Source organism: Haliotis asinina, chromosome 7, assembly GCF_037392515.1.
Source record: "Haliotis asinina isolate JCU_RB_2024 chromosome 7, JCU_Hal_asi_v2, whole genome shotgun sequence".
NCBI lineage: Eukaryota > Metazoa > Mollusca > Gastropoda > Lepetellida > Haliotidae > Haliotis > Haliotis asinina.
Window position 1 is genome coordinate 38543047 of NC_090286.1, and position 14515 is coordinate 38557561.

Here is a 14515-nt window from a genome sequence, read left to right on the forward strand (position 1 = left end):
GAGGACATTGCAGTTGTTGTTTCATTATTTGGGGCATTCTACCAATACTCCATCAGAGATGGTCTTGGCAACATCAAGATGCGAGATTTACATCCATGTCCATGTTCTGTAGCACCTTCCTCTGAACATACATCATGGACTCACTCACTCACTCACTCACTCACTTACTCAAACAGAACAACAACAAAACAGAAGTAAGCGTAACGGTCCAGACATGTTTATTCTATGTATATAACATAAGCATTTTTATGAAATGAAGTAGAAAAATAAGAAATTGTACGGTCTCCAAGAAGTGGAGCCGTGAGGTACAGAAGCTCACTTGAAAATCTTTGTCGAATAGCTGTTTTTGATCAAGACGAAATATAAAAGATAACCTAAGATAGAGACAATAAGAAACATTTCAAACGGTACAAATGCATGAATTTAGAAGTTCAGTAAATGTACTAATGTTTAGCCATCTCACAGCCTCCATTATACAATTACATGCAGTAGCTATCATTTCATTCGCAGTATGGGTGATAGGAGTAGTTTTGTCTATTGCTTCCATATCTAAGACAAGCCGTTTTGAATTGCAGTGTAAATCGTAAAGTCAGGTGGTGAAAAAGCACAGAACAGTGCATATACCCCATTCTGCCTACTTATGTATACCCATTGATGTTTAAACCACATATAAGTTTACTCATTAGAAAATTGATCGTTTAATAACAAAAGCGACGAGAGAGATCGGTATTTTGAATAGCCAATGGTTTACCATAAAAATACACAACACAATAAAAAACGAATAAAAGTTGTGCGTGGTAACAAGTGTAATGAAACAACGCTTTAACCATAGAGATTTGATAGTATACAAACATTACCAAACATCTTCACAATGTGGGCCATCATCAATCCGAAGACCTGGATTAGATTCCCGGTGCATTGTGTGAAGCCCATTTGTAGTGTCCTCCACCGTTTCATTGCTGGAATGTTTCTAAAAGCGACGTAAAACCATACTCACTGAACCTTAACTATCTGCCTCATGAGTATGTAAGATAGTCACTCGTTGTAATACTGATAACCCTATGCGTGGAAATAACATGAAGAGTGAACAAATTCCACACGAACTGTCCACGATTGTATTTGATATTATTATGGACATTACTCTAATGGTTCATCTCTGCGTAGACGCAAACTTTACTTGCCAGTACAACGGTATATCGTTCAAAAACCGTAGTCCCAAACTAGTGCTTGACGTTACGGTTTAGAGAAACAAAGGCAATCGTGTTTAATTAGGCGACTGAGTCTGATTTTACGCCGCTTTTGTAATATCGAAACAACATCACGACGGGGAACACCTGAAATGACTTCCACACATGTGTACCAATGTGTTCAACCCGGGTATTTGGTGTGACGAGCAAACGCTTTAACCGCTTGCCTAGCCCACCGACCCTCACCAATGTTTAACGTCGGACTGGCCTTCTGGAAGATGCTTTTAGAAAACCATTATTGAAATCATTAATACAAAATTCAGCACTATAGACTTTCTCTTTTCAAAGGAGATGTCAAAAATACATTCTGTAACTGAAAAACATCGGGACATGTTTTTTCAGCACGTATCAATACACACAATACTAGCAGTAAGTAGCATATCTTACCGTAACATACTTGGTAAATTTTACAATCAGAAAATACACATACAATATCTGTCTAAGCTTCACTTGAATATAATGACACATGTATGACCATACTTTGACGACGTAAATACACATCGTCGGCATGGGAACAACTATAGATGCGGGTAAAACAACACCAGTATAGTGCATCCTGCCACTTGCCACTTAACAAGTAACCTTGCCACTTAACAAGTAACCTTGCCACTTAACAAGTAACCTTGCCACTTAACAATGACAATCTATGTCGACAGTAACATAAAATGATTTTTTCACCTTTCGATTATATTAACTTATGTAAATCACGTATGAAGCTATCCAGTTTATCTTTTCTGTGTACCTGTGAAATTCAAGTGGAAGAATATATTGTGGAGCTGGGAGCCGATATACGTTCTGTATCCTCTAAGCCCCACGACATTAACACTGTCCAGCCGACACACGGTCGACAGTGCTTTTAGGGTCATCCAAATATCCTGGTAAGGTAAAATGTGGACTAATTGCTTAACAAATAAGCGCTCTCCAGCGGATGTTTTGTGGCAATAATCCTGTATTTCAAAGGGACAACATGCAGAGGTATTCGCTTTAGGTCTTAATACTTTAGGTAAAGGGGCTAGTCCCCAATAAGGGGGATAGTATACACATTCTGCTTCTGCTTTTAACATCCTAAATGCACCAATACAACAAGAACATCTAGAATAGAACACCGGCACAGTACTGTTGGGTGCAGCCTTGCTGTCTCAAACACTACAAACCATAGGTGGAAGAAACGGATTTTGTGATACAACGTTCACATGTACAATCCAACAAGGACATACCACTAGAGATATCGACATTGCATTTGGAACCGCAAAAGAACTGCTTTCAAAGATGATGATTTCTGTCTGAGGCAGCACGGCATATCTTTCACGGTTCAACAATGACATGAAATGTTAATAAAACACTATAAATACATGTGGTTATATTAGAATGGTGATTGTATGGACACTTATTACTGCAGACGTTCAATATTCCTACAGTATTTCAAAGCGAATGTCCATTTCAACATCCAGTGCATTGTAGTTGTGAACATATTCGGAAACACTAAAACTAATATCCCTTGTAATCAAAGTGTATGTCTGTTACAGAGAGTGAGTTAGTTTAGTTTCATAGCTATATTCCTGCAATATCACGGCAGGGAACACCAGACACATGAGAACCGAACAGCGTGATCGGTCTGACGAGCGAACGCTTTAACCACTAGGCTACCATCCCACCGCCCGTTAGAGAGAGGTCCTGTCCCCTCCATATTTGTGATACTGAACATATGAACAATAATCATACCGATTCTTATACCAGAAATTACCAATTAGTAACTAATGAATGTTCACGCAAAGAATCAAAACATGGAACAAGAATATTGCTTTTGTGAGAAATACAGAAAAAAACGTTCACCTCAGTAGTAATATATGTTGAATAGTATGTCCAAGACAGTTACTGTGGTCCTGTTCCTAGACCTCGTGTGTGTTTCTCGCTAGAACTCTAGGCTCCATTCAGTTAATGAACACACACATACTTACGAGAATATGAGAGTAGTTTTTAAACAACCTGCAAAGTTTTGCTTCTGCCTTTCTTTTATGCCCTCCGGTTCAGTCTCCACTGAAGAATTCAGTTTCAAGGAGAAACACATCTTAGTACTCCTAGTGGCACATAGCATGGGTTTACCACTGTGTATCTTGTCAGTTGTACAGCTGTACAGTCCATGTCTTCATAATCTTATATTGTACATACGTATGGCTTATAACTTACTTTTCTGGGATGTTTCTGTAAACCCGAGTTCCTTGAATTCTGAGGTAACTATGGTAATAACCATATGTAAAAATTTTAAATACATTTTATCAAATGAAAAAGGTACTCAAAGTCGCCACATACAACTAGCAAGACGCACGCTACATTTCTTACTTTTGACTTTTGAATCTCTGCATAACAACATATGGCACATTGAGCGCATGCACTGAAAATGATGAAAACCGTTGATAAAGATTTACTACCATGTTCCCTATTAACAGATGGCGTTATACTGCATAGGTTGGTGGTGAATTATGGCGGCGGATATGTACAGCGCACGAGATACTTACAACCATACATATAAACAAGATGACGCATAGAACGATTAATACCCATGTTACTGTTCCATATACTTCTGTCTTCACTTCCGGGGCTTTATTGCGCATTCGCGGAAGCAGTGAGTTCCAGAACGCCACCTGGCGGGGACGCAGTCTCTGGTCTGTTGTTATTGTCCCATTGCCTTCAATGCCGTTGATTTTCATATAGGTTTGGTTGTGAGCGTCGAAAGCTTCGAAATCTATTTGGTTATCTCCAGTAGTTAAGGATGGTCTCCTGGTCGGCATCAAACAAAATAAAACTTATCATTACGCTCTTCGTGAACTTTTAAGTGTGAAAACTAGATCTGTGATCGTTGTTTACAGTTTTACAACCATATGATGACGTTTCAGTTTGCATATTGATACAGGTCTTTGACGTTTAACCCTTAGACGAAACCCAGTGAGTTAGCGAGTGAGTTCAGTTTTACGGTGCTGACAAACCCGTGAATACTCGGGGCGGGCTGGGATCTTTACTCACGGTTACAGACGATTCCAAGGCACACAACTCACAGCACGGAATTGCAGCCCTGGGACTGAAAAACCTATTTCTTCATGGGACTGGAAACCTTACTATAAAACATTCCTTCTTTCTGTTGGCGTGAGTGAGTTTAGTTTTATGCCACCTCTAGCAATATTCTAGCATTATCGCGTCGGGGGACAACAGAAATATGCTTCACACATTGTACCCATGGGGGAAATCGAACCCGGATCTTCGAGGTAAATTAAACAGAGTCGATGTAAATTAAACAGAGCTAGGCAGTTTACAGAGCTACAGTTTAAATGTGCAAGTGCTTAAGTTAAAACAAATGGATAGATACATTTACTGTTTTCCCCATAAAACTGATTACTGCTTAACAGTTATCGTATGCATGCCCTAATATTAGGGCGTGCGTGAGTTTAGTTTTACGCCGCAATCAGCAATATTCCAGCTACATGGCGGCGGTCTGTATACAATTGAGTCTGGACCAGACAATCCAGTGATCAACAACATGAGCATCGATCTGGGCAATTGGGAACCGATGACATGTGTCAACCAAGTCAGCGAGCCTGACCACCCGATCCCGTTAGTCGCCTCTTACGACAAGCATAGTCGCCTTTTATGGCAAGCATGGGTTACTGAAAGCGTATTCTACCCCGGGACCTCCACGGGTCTCCTTTCATTAGGGTTTCCAAAAGAGGAGGACGCTTACTCACCCATTTTTAACGAAATTGCTCCACATGTTGATGAGGACTTTGCTAACTTGCCTATCTTCTTCAGTGTATACGTATAGAGGGTGGCCAGTAAAAGGGTAGCCAAACAAGTAAAACTGGTCACGTCCATGGGGTACACCTATAAAAATAGCAGTGAGTGAGTTTAGTTTTACGCTACATTCAGCAATACTCCAGCTATATATTCCTCAATAAAACATGTGAACATTTTCTGTACGAGGACGCCTAGTTGACTTACTAGTACTTCTACAGTGATAGTCATTGCCTAACAATGTACAAAGTGCAATAACATTATATATGTGGATAGTCAGTAATGAGCAGTGGTGTGCTATATCTATACAGAGTTCTGGAAAGTACAGAGTGCAGAGTACATGACCTTAACTAAAACGTCAAAAACTGTCCCTGTTTGATGAGGTCGTAAAATGATTCACAATACATCTGGCCTACTGTTTACACCTGTTATGTATTATTGCGCTAATTCAGTGTGGTTCCGTAACGCACAATGAGACTGATATACTCTCAGTTCCGTACCAGACCGTCAAACTTATCTTGCGACAGAGCATCGCTTTGAAATTTCCACGATTTCCCAGTTTCTGTTTTTTCAGAGCTCGCTCTACGACAGAGCACGTTGTACGATGTCTTTCATTACGAATCGTCACATGCATCAAATGATGAGATGTATGTTTCTTTGTAGTGTTACCTCACACACAGCACAGTTAATGTCAGATCATTGATATATCCGTTAGACTCTTACGTATTCACCTGCTTTCATTTTGCCGCTCCAAACAGAGGTGTCTCTTAAAACCATCACTTCTTGCCTAAATCACATCTCCAAAATCCACATCGATGTTTTCAGTGGGGAAACACAACATTTCACACAGTTTTCTAACGAAAAGTTCAGTTTAAATTTACTTCTTTACAATTTTACATATTTCGGCAAATATAATATTAATAAATATTATAAATATTTTAATATATAGCTGTAATATGTGGGCACAAAGCCGTGACAAAAGGACAACTTACCAAATTTTACATTTTTGGCAAATTGTCTTTCACGTTAATATATAGTTGCAATGTGTGGGCACATGACCGCGTTAAAAGACAACTTACCCAGCCATGATGGTTTCATGGAAACTTGTGAATGATACTCAAATGAGTAGAAATATACGTTCTTTGTCCTTTGCGCTAGACGTTTTGCTACATCAATGGCTGGAGCAACAAAGGTTGAATCACCAACAACCTATAGACAGAGGATGTATTTGAAATACAGGTTTGAAACAGAACAGTGGACAAATTAAAATACAAACCATTTTTCATTGTTCATAAAGTCATAATAATTTGTGTTATAATTAACGTGTTATAATTTAGTATATTACTGATGATGAGAATGGTGTACTTTCAACACAGAATGCCATTTCTTTATTGCATGTGGAATGAACATGTTTAGTAGTTGGTAACACAGGTATCTGATAATTAGGGACACACAAATAGATTTGAAGAGCTATCGAATAAACACGTTTAATTATCACAAACAAAATTAGTTCTTTAATAGAATATTCACTTTCTTTTTTCTTTAAAACAGCTGAATTTAACTATATTGAAGGGTAAATGTTATACCAAAAGAAGGGAGTTATAATTATTTTATGTAAGCAAGGTAACCAGCAATTACAGATTTTACCCCCCAAAATTGATCTTATCGGGGTTTATCATATAATTTTCATCGAAGGGCCTGGCATTCCATGAAAAACCTATTTCGAAAAATAAATATCTCTGGGATCATAGTCTGAATTAAATCTGGATTTGCAGCTGAAGTAGAAATAACATCTACTTTCTCCTCATAAACAATCTCCTCCTCGTCCCTCATCCCCATCCCATTCAGCCAGTGTTCAAATATACTGAACAGCAAAAGAAACGCAACTCTGGTTTTGGGGTCAAGTGTTTAAATAGAAGACATAAACAATATGAATGCTTACTTTTATGAGATTTCGGGGTTTTTTTTCTCGAAACTTCCGGTTTTTTTTGCTGTTCAGTATAGATAGCATACAAAAAAGATCTTGAAACTTACGTCAGAGAGCCCGATGATGTTGGCTGTCTTATTGTCGGGGTCTTTCCATGGTTTATATTCGTGGACAACAAGGTCTGCGGGAAATATGTCACATCAGTGTGGTCTCGTTATCAGTGGATGACGTCATAGTAACACATATCCGTATGACATACATCTATAACACACATCTAAACGTATATGTACATATGTAGAGCTTCAGTTTCATATGGCGAATATTTCAGTTCAGTTACTAAGGATGTTATCATCTAGTAGATCTCTGAATAGCTCTGTATGAAAATTACCTGATGAAAAAGATAACCTATTTATTTTACATAACATGTAAACGGGACTATAGTGTGAGAAAAGAGAAAAGTCATAGCTGACTTTGAGCAATATGGTTCTTCAATCCCTCTCTGGAAGACGTATCGCGAAACGAGATCCTTTAGCTAACCGATCTGGCGCGTGTGTCCTCTTTTAACATATTCCCACAGGTCAGTCTTGCCTAGTGATCGACCGCTGACTACTGACCAAAACCCTCATCCCACAAATGCTCTCTCATACATTACACTCGACTACTTTGAATATGTTACTGCTGGGGCCAGTATATACTATTCTAAAAGGTACGGGATATTATATTTTTCGAGCATACCAGTAGCCAATGACAATGCATATGAGATATATATGTGTGTGTGTGTGTGTGTGTGTGTGTGTGTGTGTGTGTGTGTGTGTGTGTGTGTGTGTGTGTGTGTGTGTGTGTGTGTGTGTGTATGTGTGTACAGATGAAACATTTCCCAAGGAATGGAATAAAATGTCTCATTTTCCCTTAATTTCTTTTCATCATCTGTTTCCTTATTGACTTCATCAACTTGTATTTTATCGATCTTGTAAATCCTATATCCCCTACTCATTTTGAATGGTATATGTCATCCTACATAAATAATACTGTAGTACAAAAAATGACATATAAATCGGATCACAATACAATTGTAACTTGATATTTGTTAAGCGTTGTCACATAGCTGCATGTTTTAATGACACATGTCCTGAAATACATAAACATCAAGGAATCCGGTCGGAAAGCTCTGATAAGACCAAGATATTACAGCATAGGTTTATGTGTTCAGAGTTATGTCTCTGATGTCATGCTTTATCTTTTCACAAATACTGAAATAACAAAATCAGTAGGAACAATTTGTACGACTGTGAAGAAATCAAAACAACACTATGTTAACAAAATGAGAACTGAGATGAAAACAGAGATGGGAACTGCCAGACAAATGGCTCAGAGAATTGCAAAAGTGCTGACCGGAAAAGAAAAGAACCGGAATGATTTTTTATTTCATATATTTAGTCTTTTTATTGACAACCCTTTTCAAGTTACTTGACAATTAGATTTCATCAAGAAGCGGAATGTTCCAATGTGTCAGGGTACCATTTAGTCATGATCTGCATGTTTCAGAATTCCTAAATTATTTAAATGTTGAAACAAACACTAAACAAACATATATACCGTGATTGACATGTACAACAAGGAGCGGAGTCAGATGGGCTGAAGTACTAAACCGGTACGTGCCCAATTTTTTAAATTTCCAAATTCTAATACATATTTGAAATCCGTGATGTAAATTTTCCTTTCTGACATATTTTCAAATGTAAACTCTGCTCCATACTTTTCTGAATCCGCTCGTACACCCAGGACTTTTGATGCAAACAAACATGTATGTAATCAACAGTTTGTCAAGATGCAACAAGAACGAATTTGACAAATAATTCAAAATTAACCAATCATATTTATTTAAATGCAATAAAACTGCAAGCGAAGTTCATCTTGTGATACGTAAATAATTTGAAGTGTATCAAAATTCGCCAAAACCAATCAAACAATAAAATAGAAATGACATAATTGTTAAAGAATTGAAAAAAAGTCGCAAAAGGAAATATTTCAAAAATGAAATTTACATCCAGTTATCTTTGACCCATTACCAATAATTTCCGGAATGTTTCTCATGATTTGGGGAGGAGGGGTAAATGTCCCGGCAATAACTGGGGTAAGTTCAATAAAATCTGCTTCTTTAACCACGATTTCAGCTGAAAAACATCAGAAGATCGCATACAGAAGTAAAATGGTAGTATGTCATGAAGTTTCCAAGATCCATTGTAAACTCTTTCAAACAGTTGATCCCGTTACGGCTAGAGCTCACGCACATTTACCCGTACAGTAAAGGCAAGATATTTTACGTCTTCCAACGTTTTTGTTCTGGTATCTGGTATGTAGAACGTACGTTTGGCAATAAAGGTTTCTATAAAATATCCTGCTCTTACATACTTACCAACTTATGAACCTATCAGTCAAGCGGTTCGTCTAATTTGGAAGTGACGTCGATATTTTTGTCCAGACTTATTGCTAGGGTCCCGATCCACAAAAACGTTCGTAGCACTATGACGTTCGTTGGCGTTGGATGAACTACAGAGTTACGACAGGTCGTAACGTCACGAACGCTTTATGGAGCAGTACCCTAGATGTACGTTGACGGCTGTAGGAAAGAGTTTAGAATGGAATAGTAGACACCACATGCTATAATACAAAGCTGTACCTATATCGATGTTAATTGTCGTGACGGCTTCCACAAACCACGGCGTCAGCTTAATATCCATTTTCTCGTTAACCCTGACAGCTGTTGAAACAAAATATAACCCACATAGTGGACCAGTTTAATCCTTTACTATAATTACAGATATCGAACAGAAAACCACATAGCGGACCAGTTCAATCTTTTACTATAGTTGCAGGTGTCGAACAAAATACAAGTCATATTGTTGTACACTTGATCCAAATGCACATTTGAACAACAATTTCCTCTTGTCTTTTGTAACATTCAGTACATGGCAAGCACTGGTCATTTTGGAAATAGATATAAATGAGATGAGGCACTGTTCGCCTCGTGTGTGTAATATTTAGAGTAAGTGAGTGAGTGAGATTATTTACGCCGCACTCAGCAATATTCCATCCATGTGGCGGCGGTCTGTAAAAAATCGAGTCAACAGCAGGAGCATCGGTCTGGGAACCGATGACATGTGTCAACCAAGTCAGTGAGTCTGACCACCCGATCCCGTCTGCCTCTTACGACTACCATAGTCGCCTTTTATGGCAAGCATGGTTGCTGAAGGCCTATTCTACCCCGGACCTTCACGGGTCGGTAATATTTAGATGTCTGCTCGTCTTGAAATATTTCAAAGTGGAATATTACATTCTCAAAAATTCAACATAACGAACTTTTCACTTTACATGAGAGGATCTTCATAATTATATGAGAAAACATCCAAATTTTGAGATTCAGTGTTCATGTCGTTAATCATTAATTACTTTGTCTGAATGATGAATTCCAAAGCAAACTTACTCTAGTCTTACGTCAGTGATAGGGTTCTTCTTTGCACGTTACCTGTAAGAGACCCTTCATCTCGGGTGACGCCTGTCATGAAGACTTCACCGTTCAAGTCGGCGTCTTTCAGAAGTGTTTCTGGGTCACTGTGTAGGAACTGCTGGTCGATGACGGGGGAGAAGTTGTACATCCCTGGCACGTACTGAAAGCGAGTGAGTGAGTTTAACGTTACGCCGCTTTTAGCAATTTTCCAGCAATAGCACGGCGGTACACACCCAAAACGAACATCACACATTGGGCCCATGAGAGAACTCGAACCAGGGTCTTCAGCGTGACGAGCGAATTACTATTCATCCATGAGTTTAGCCTGCAGTACCGCCCTAAACCATTGCTAACATAAAAAAGAAAACATGAAACCCATGTTGCAGAACCCAACAACACAAGGAACAGAATCTTTGGTAAACGTAACACCCCAGTAACGGATTTCGTCAAAAGCACAAAAGCCAGTAAAATATTCCATTTAATACCTAAAACACCTGTAGGAGACACGAGAAAGAGCACAGTCGTCCTCTATGAAACCAATGCCCAATTCTAGGGATTATGCGTGTAAAGTACAGACAGGTCTTTCAAGCAATTTTAAATACAACCAACAAGTGAAGATCCGAGTTAAAAATGATCTTCAACAACCTATGTTTGTCGTCAGAGGCGATGAACGGGATCGGGTGGTGAGACTTGCTGACTTGGTTAACACAAGTGATCAGTTCCCAATTGCGCAGGTTGATTGATGCTGATGATGTTGATCACTAGATTATCTGGTCCAGACTCGATTCTTTACATACCACCGACATATGGTTGGAATATCGCTCAGTACGGCGTTAAACAACAAACCGACAACCAGTCACAAGGCAACGTAAAACCTACCCACTTCCTCAATTTTGTCATATAAAGGAACAATGCAATCGTGTTCAACCATAAAGGTAGACTCAAAGATTTGAAGAAACTATTTCACTGATCAAAGTCCCTTCGTGCATGTCATGGGGGACAAAATTATGTACTTTATACGTTATACTTTTCGGAAGAGTCTAAAAGTTTTCTCCTGTTCGTGGTTACATCGAGATGTCAAGAAGTAATCACAACCCTTGAAACTTCTTAAGTCAAACATGTCCCGCTAAAACCTTTTTACATCTTTCTCCAAGTACTCTCAGTTACTCGAAGGCCAACTTGGACATTCGCATGGCCAAGTCTGTCAAGCATGCTTTACGTATTGAGATGTCTGGGGTAAGCCTGGAGTTGCTGTATCTCATTAGACACAGAAACGGCTAGCCTAAATCGAGGAGACAGACAACGGTGCTACACGTCACCGAATGATGGCTCCGCCAGAATGGACTGTCTACTTCCGATATGGACCAGTGACATGCAAGACGCGTCTTTCAAAATAACGCGCTTATGATCTTTAGGTATATTTATAATAACCACGACTCCAAGACGAAATGATCATGGACTGTTTCCAGGTAAAGTGAAAGACGATAGTTCATAAAACAGATGGTTTGCGTGTTCATAACAACGTGCTAAGGCTATTTACAGAGATGACACCAGGCGCTTGCGAAAAGGTCAACGTTTCAGTCACAAACACGCGCAAAGGCAAGTCAAGTATATTGCTTTAACAAACAGGGGAACATACAGCGCAGCAGTCAGTCAATGGATTTGCAGGGGTCATCATCATTCTGAATGATCCATTAAGGTGCAGAATGTTATAAACTGGATCGAACCGGATTTACGCACTATTTTAATCCTCCTTAACGTATAGAACCAACAGCTTTGTATGATGATATGTATCATGTATATGTCTGCCACCAGGAGGCAAAGCACACAATCACATGAGATTCCAGTAAGAACAGTTTGTGACTTTCAGATAGGTTGTCTTTGAACCCCGAAAACAAGGGCCGTTTCGTATAAAAAATATATCAACTACTGCTTTGTTTGTCATTATTTCCAGCCCCTAAAATATTGCTGTGTGGTGCTATATAAGTTTAGGGTTTTTCATCAGTAAATATGTGCGAGGTTTTAGTTTGACGCCGCATCCAGCTTTATTGAAGCGGCGGTCTGTAAACAATCGAGTCTAGACCAGACAATCAAGGGGTGAACAACATGAGCATTGATCTACGATACTGGGAACCGATGGCAGGTGTCAACCAAGTCAGTCATCCTGATCATCCGATCCCGTTAGTCGCCTCTTACCACAAACATGGGTGACTGAAGATCAATTCTAGCGGGATCTTCACTGATGCTTTATACCAATGAGTTAAATCTTTCACTTACATCATATTCTTCCTTTATAATGTCCGTCCAGTTTTTGGTCTTCAGACACTGCTTCAGTTTCTGCATATCCTGGTCGGCATAACAACCAAGTTTCTCGGCAAAGCGAATTGTTCTGAAGATGGCATTAGCGGGAGGCCGTAGGAGGGCCCAATAAGCCGTCGGTGACCCACTCTGTAGGATGGCATACCGGAACAATCCTATAAGGAGAATAAACCATTAAGCTGATAGCTAGTGGAGACATTTCTTGGTTCTTAATAGCTAGTGAAGACATGTCTTGCATGCTAATCGCTAGGGAAGTCATTTCGTGATTGTCTATACCTTGTAAAGACATTTCCTGATAGTTTATAGCAGGTGAAGTCATTTCTTGTTTGTTAATAGCTAGTGAAGTCATTGCCTGTATGTTAATAGCTAGTGAATTCATTTCCTATATGTTAATAGCTAATGAAGACATGTCTTGTATTGTTGATACCTAGTGAAGATATTTCTTACATGTTAATAGCTAGTGAAGACATGCCTTGCATGCTAATCGCTAGGGAAGTCATTTCGTGATTGTTTGTACCTTGTGAAGACATTTCCTGATAGTTTATAGCAGGTGAAGTCATTTCTTGTTTGTTAATAGCTAGTGAAGTCATTTCCTGTATGTTAATAGCTAGTGAAGTCATTTCCTATATGTTAATAGCTAGTGAAGACATGTCTTGTAGTGTTGATACCTAGTGAAGATATTTCTTGCATGTTAATAGCTAGTGAAGACATATCTTGCGTGAAAAAGGCTATTGAAGACATTTATTGCATGTTAATAGTTAGTGAAGTCATTTCCTGCTTGTTAATTGCTATGAAGGACATTTTTCTGGCTGTCACAAGCTAGTAACGCCATTTCTTTATTGTCACGAGTAAATAGCACGTGCAAATTGAATTGTATTAATGAAAGCGTGTTTTCGGGGAAACGAGCGTACCTGTCACAAAAGTCATATGTCAGAAACGTGTGGAAATATACCATACGTTTCTTCTATCATTAGAAACAATGAACGAAAGTAGTCGCGACCGCCAAACCTTTTGAATGAGGTGACACAATGTGAAACCCAACATTTCCTCCTCCCGCGCTGTGTCCCTCCACAGTGACCTTCGTTGGGTCACCTCCAAAAAAATGAATATTTTTGGCTACCCATTTGAGAGCTGCAGTCTGATCCATTAGCCCATAGTTCCCCGGAAACTCTGGTCGCTCGCCACTCAAGAACCCTGCAACAAGGAGAGGTAAATCCACACAAATTGGACACAGGAATTTTAAAGACAAATCGTCTGGATGCACACATTACATCGTGCGAACATAGGCAGTTGCCAAACCTAAGTGTACTGATTCAAAGGGTCAAACAATACTGTGATCAACAGCATGAACATCAATTTCAAAATTAGATTAATAAAGTAATCGCTCTCAAGGTTCCTGTGAAGTCAGATCATCATTGCTTTATATGACTTAGTCAGTAAGAGTTGAGGGTGAACGCCGTTGAACGCCAGTGTCGGCACGTACCCAAACATGAGTCTCATTAACGGATTCAGACAATGACCTACTTTTCAGCCAATCAGCCGACACCACAAACAACTCTGCTTACACGGACTTAAACTTCCTCGTTTCATAAGAAAATTATAGTTACAATTGAATATTGATTTTAAAACTTAACAACACCGTATTTCTATATTTTATGCTGAGGTTTAGGCAGCATACCTTAAGTAAGAAATCACAGAGTGAACCTGTTTGATGAGGTAGTAAAATTATTC

General features: G+C 39.1%; 1 protein-coding gene across 2 annotated transcripts in view; it reads right to left on the reverse strand.

Moving 5' to 3' along the window:
- Window positions 1-201: 201 nt before the first annotated feature.
- LOC137291374 (acetylcholinesterase-like) overlaps window positions 202-14515 on the reverse strand; it is a 43083-nt gene continuing 28769 nt past the window's right edge. For both annotated transcript variants that reach the window (XM_067822691.1, XM_067822692.1), the window contains exons 4-11: window positions 13793-13978; window positions 12743-12939; window positions 10484-10625; window positions 9638-9718; window positions 7065-7138; window positions 6110-6239; window positions 4985-5120; window positions 202-4025 (exon numbers count right to left, since the gene is read on the reverse strand). In XM_067822691.1, the coding sequence (XP_067678792.1) occupies window positions 3701-4025; window positions 4985-5120; window positions 6110-6239; window positions 7065-7138; window positions 9638-9718; window positions 10484-10625; window positions 12743-12939; window positions 13793-13978 (1271 nt within the window). In that variant the 3' untranslated portion in view covers window positions 202-3700. The remainder of the gene's footprint in view (window positions 4026-4984; window positions 5121-6109; window positions 6240-7064; window positions 7139-9637; window positions 9719-10483; window positions 10626-12742; window positions 12940-13792; window positions 13979-14515) is intronic.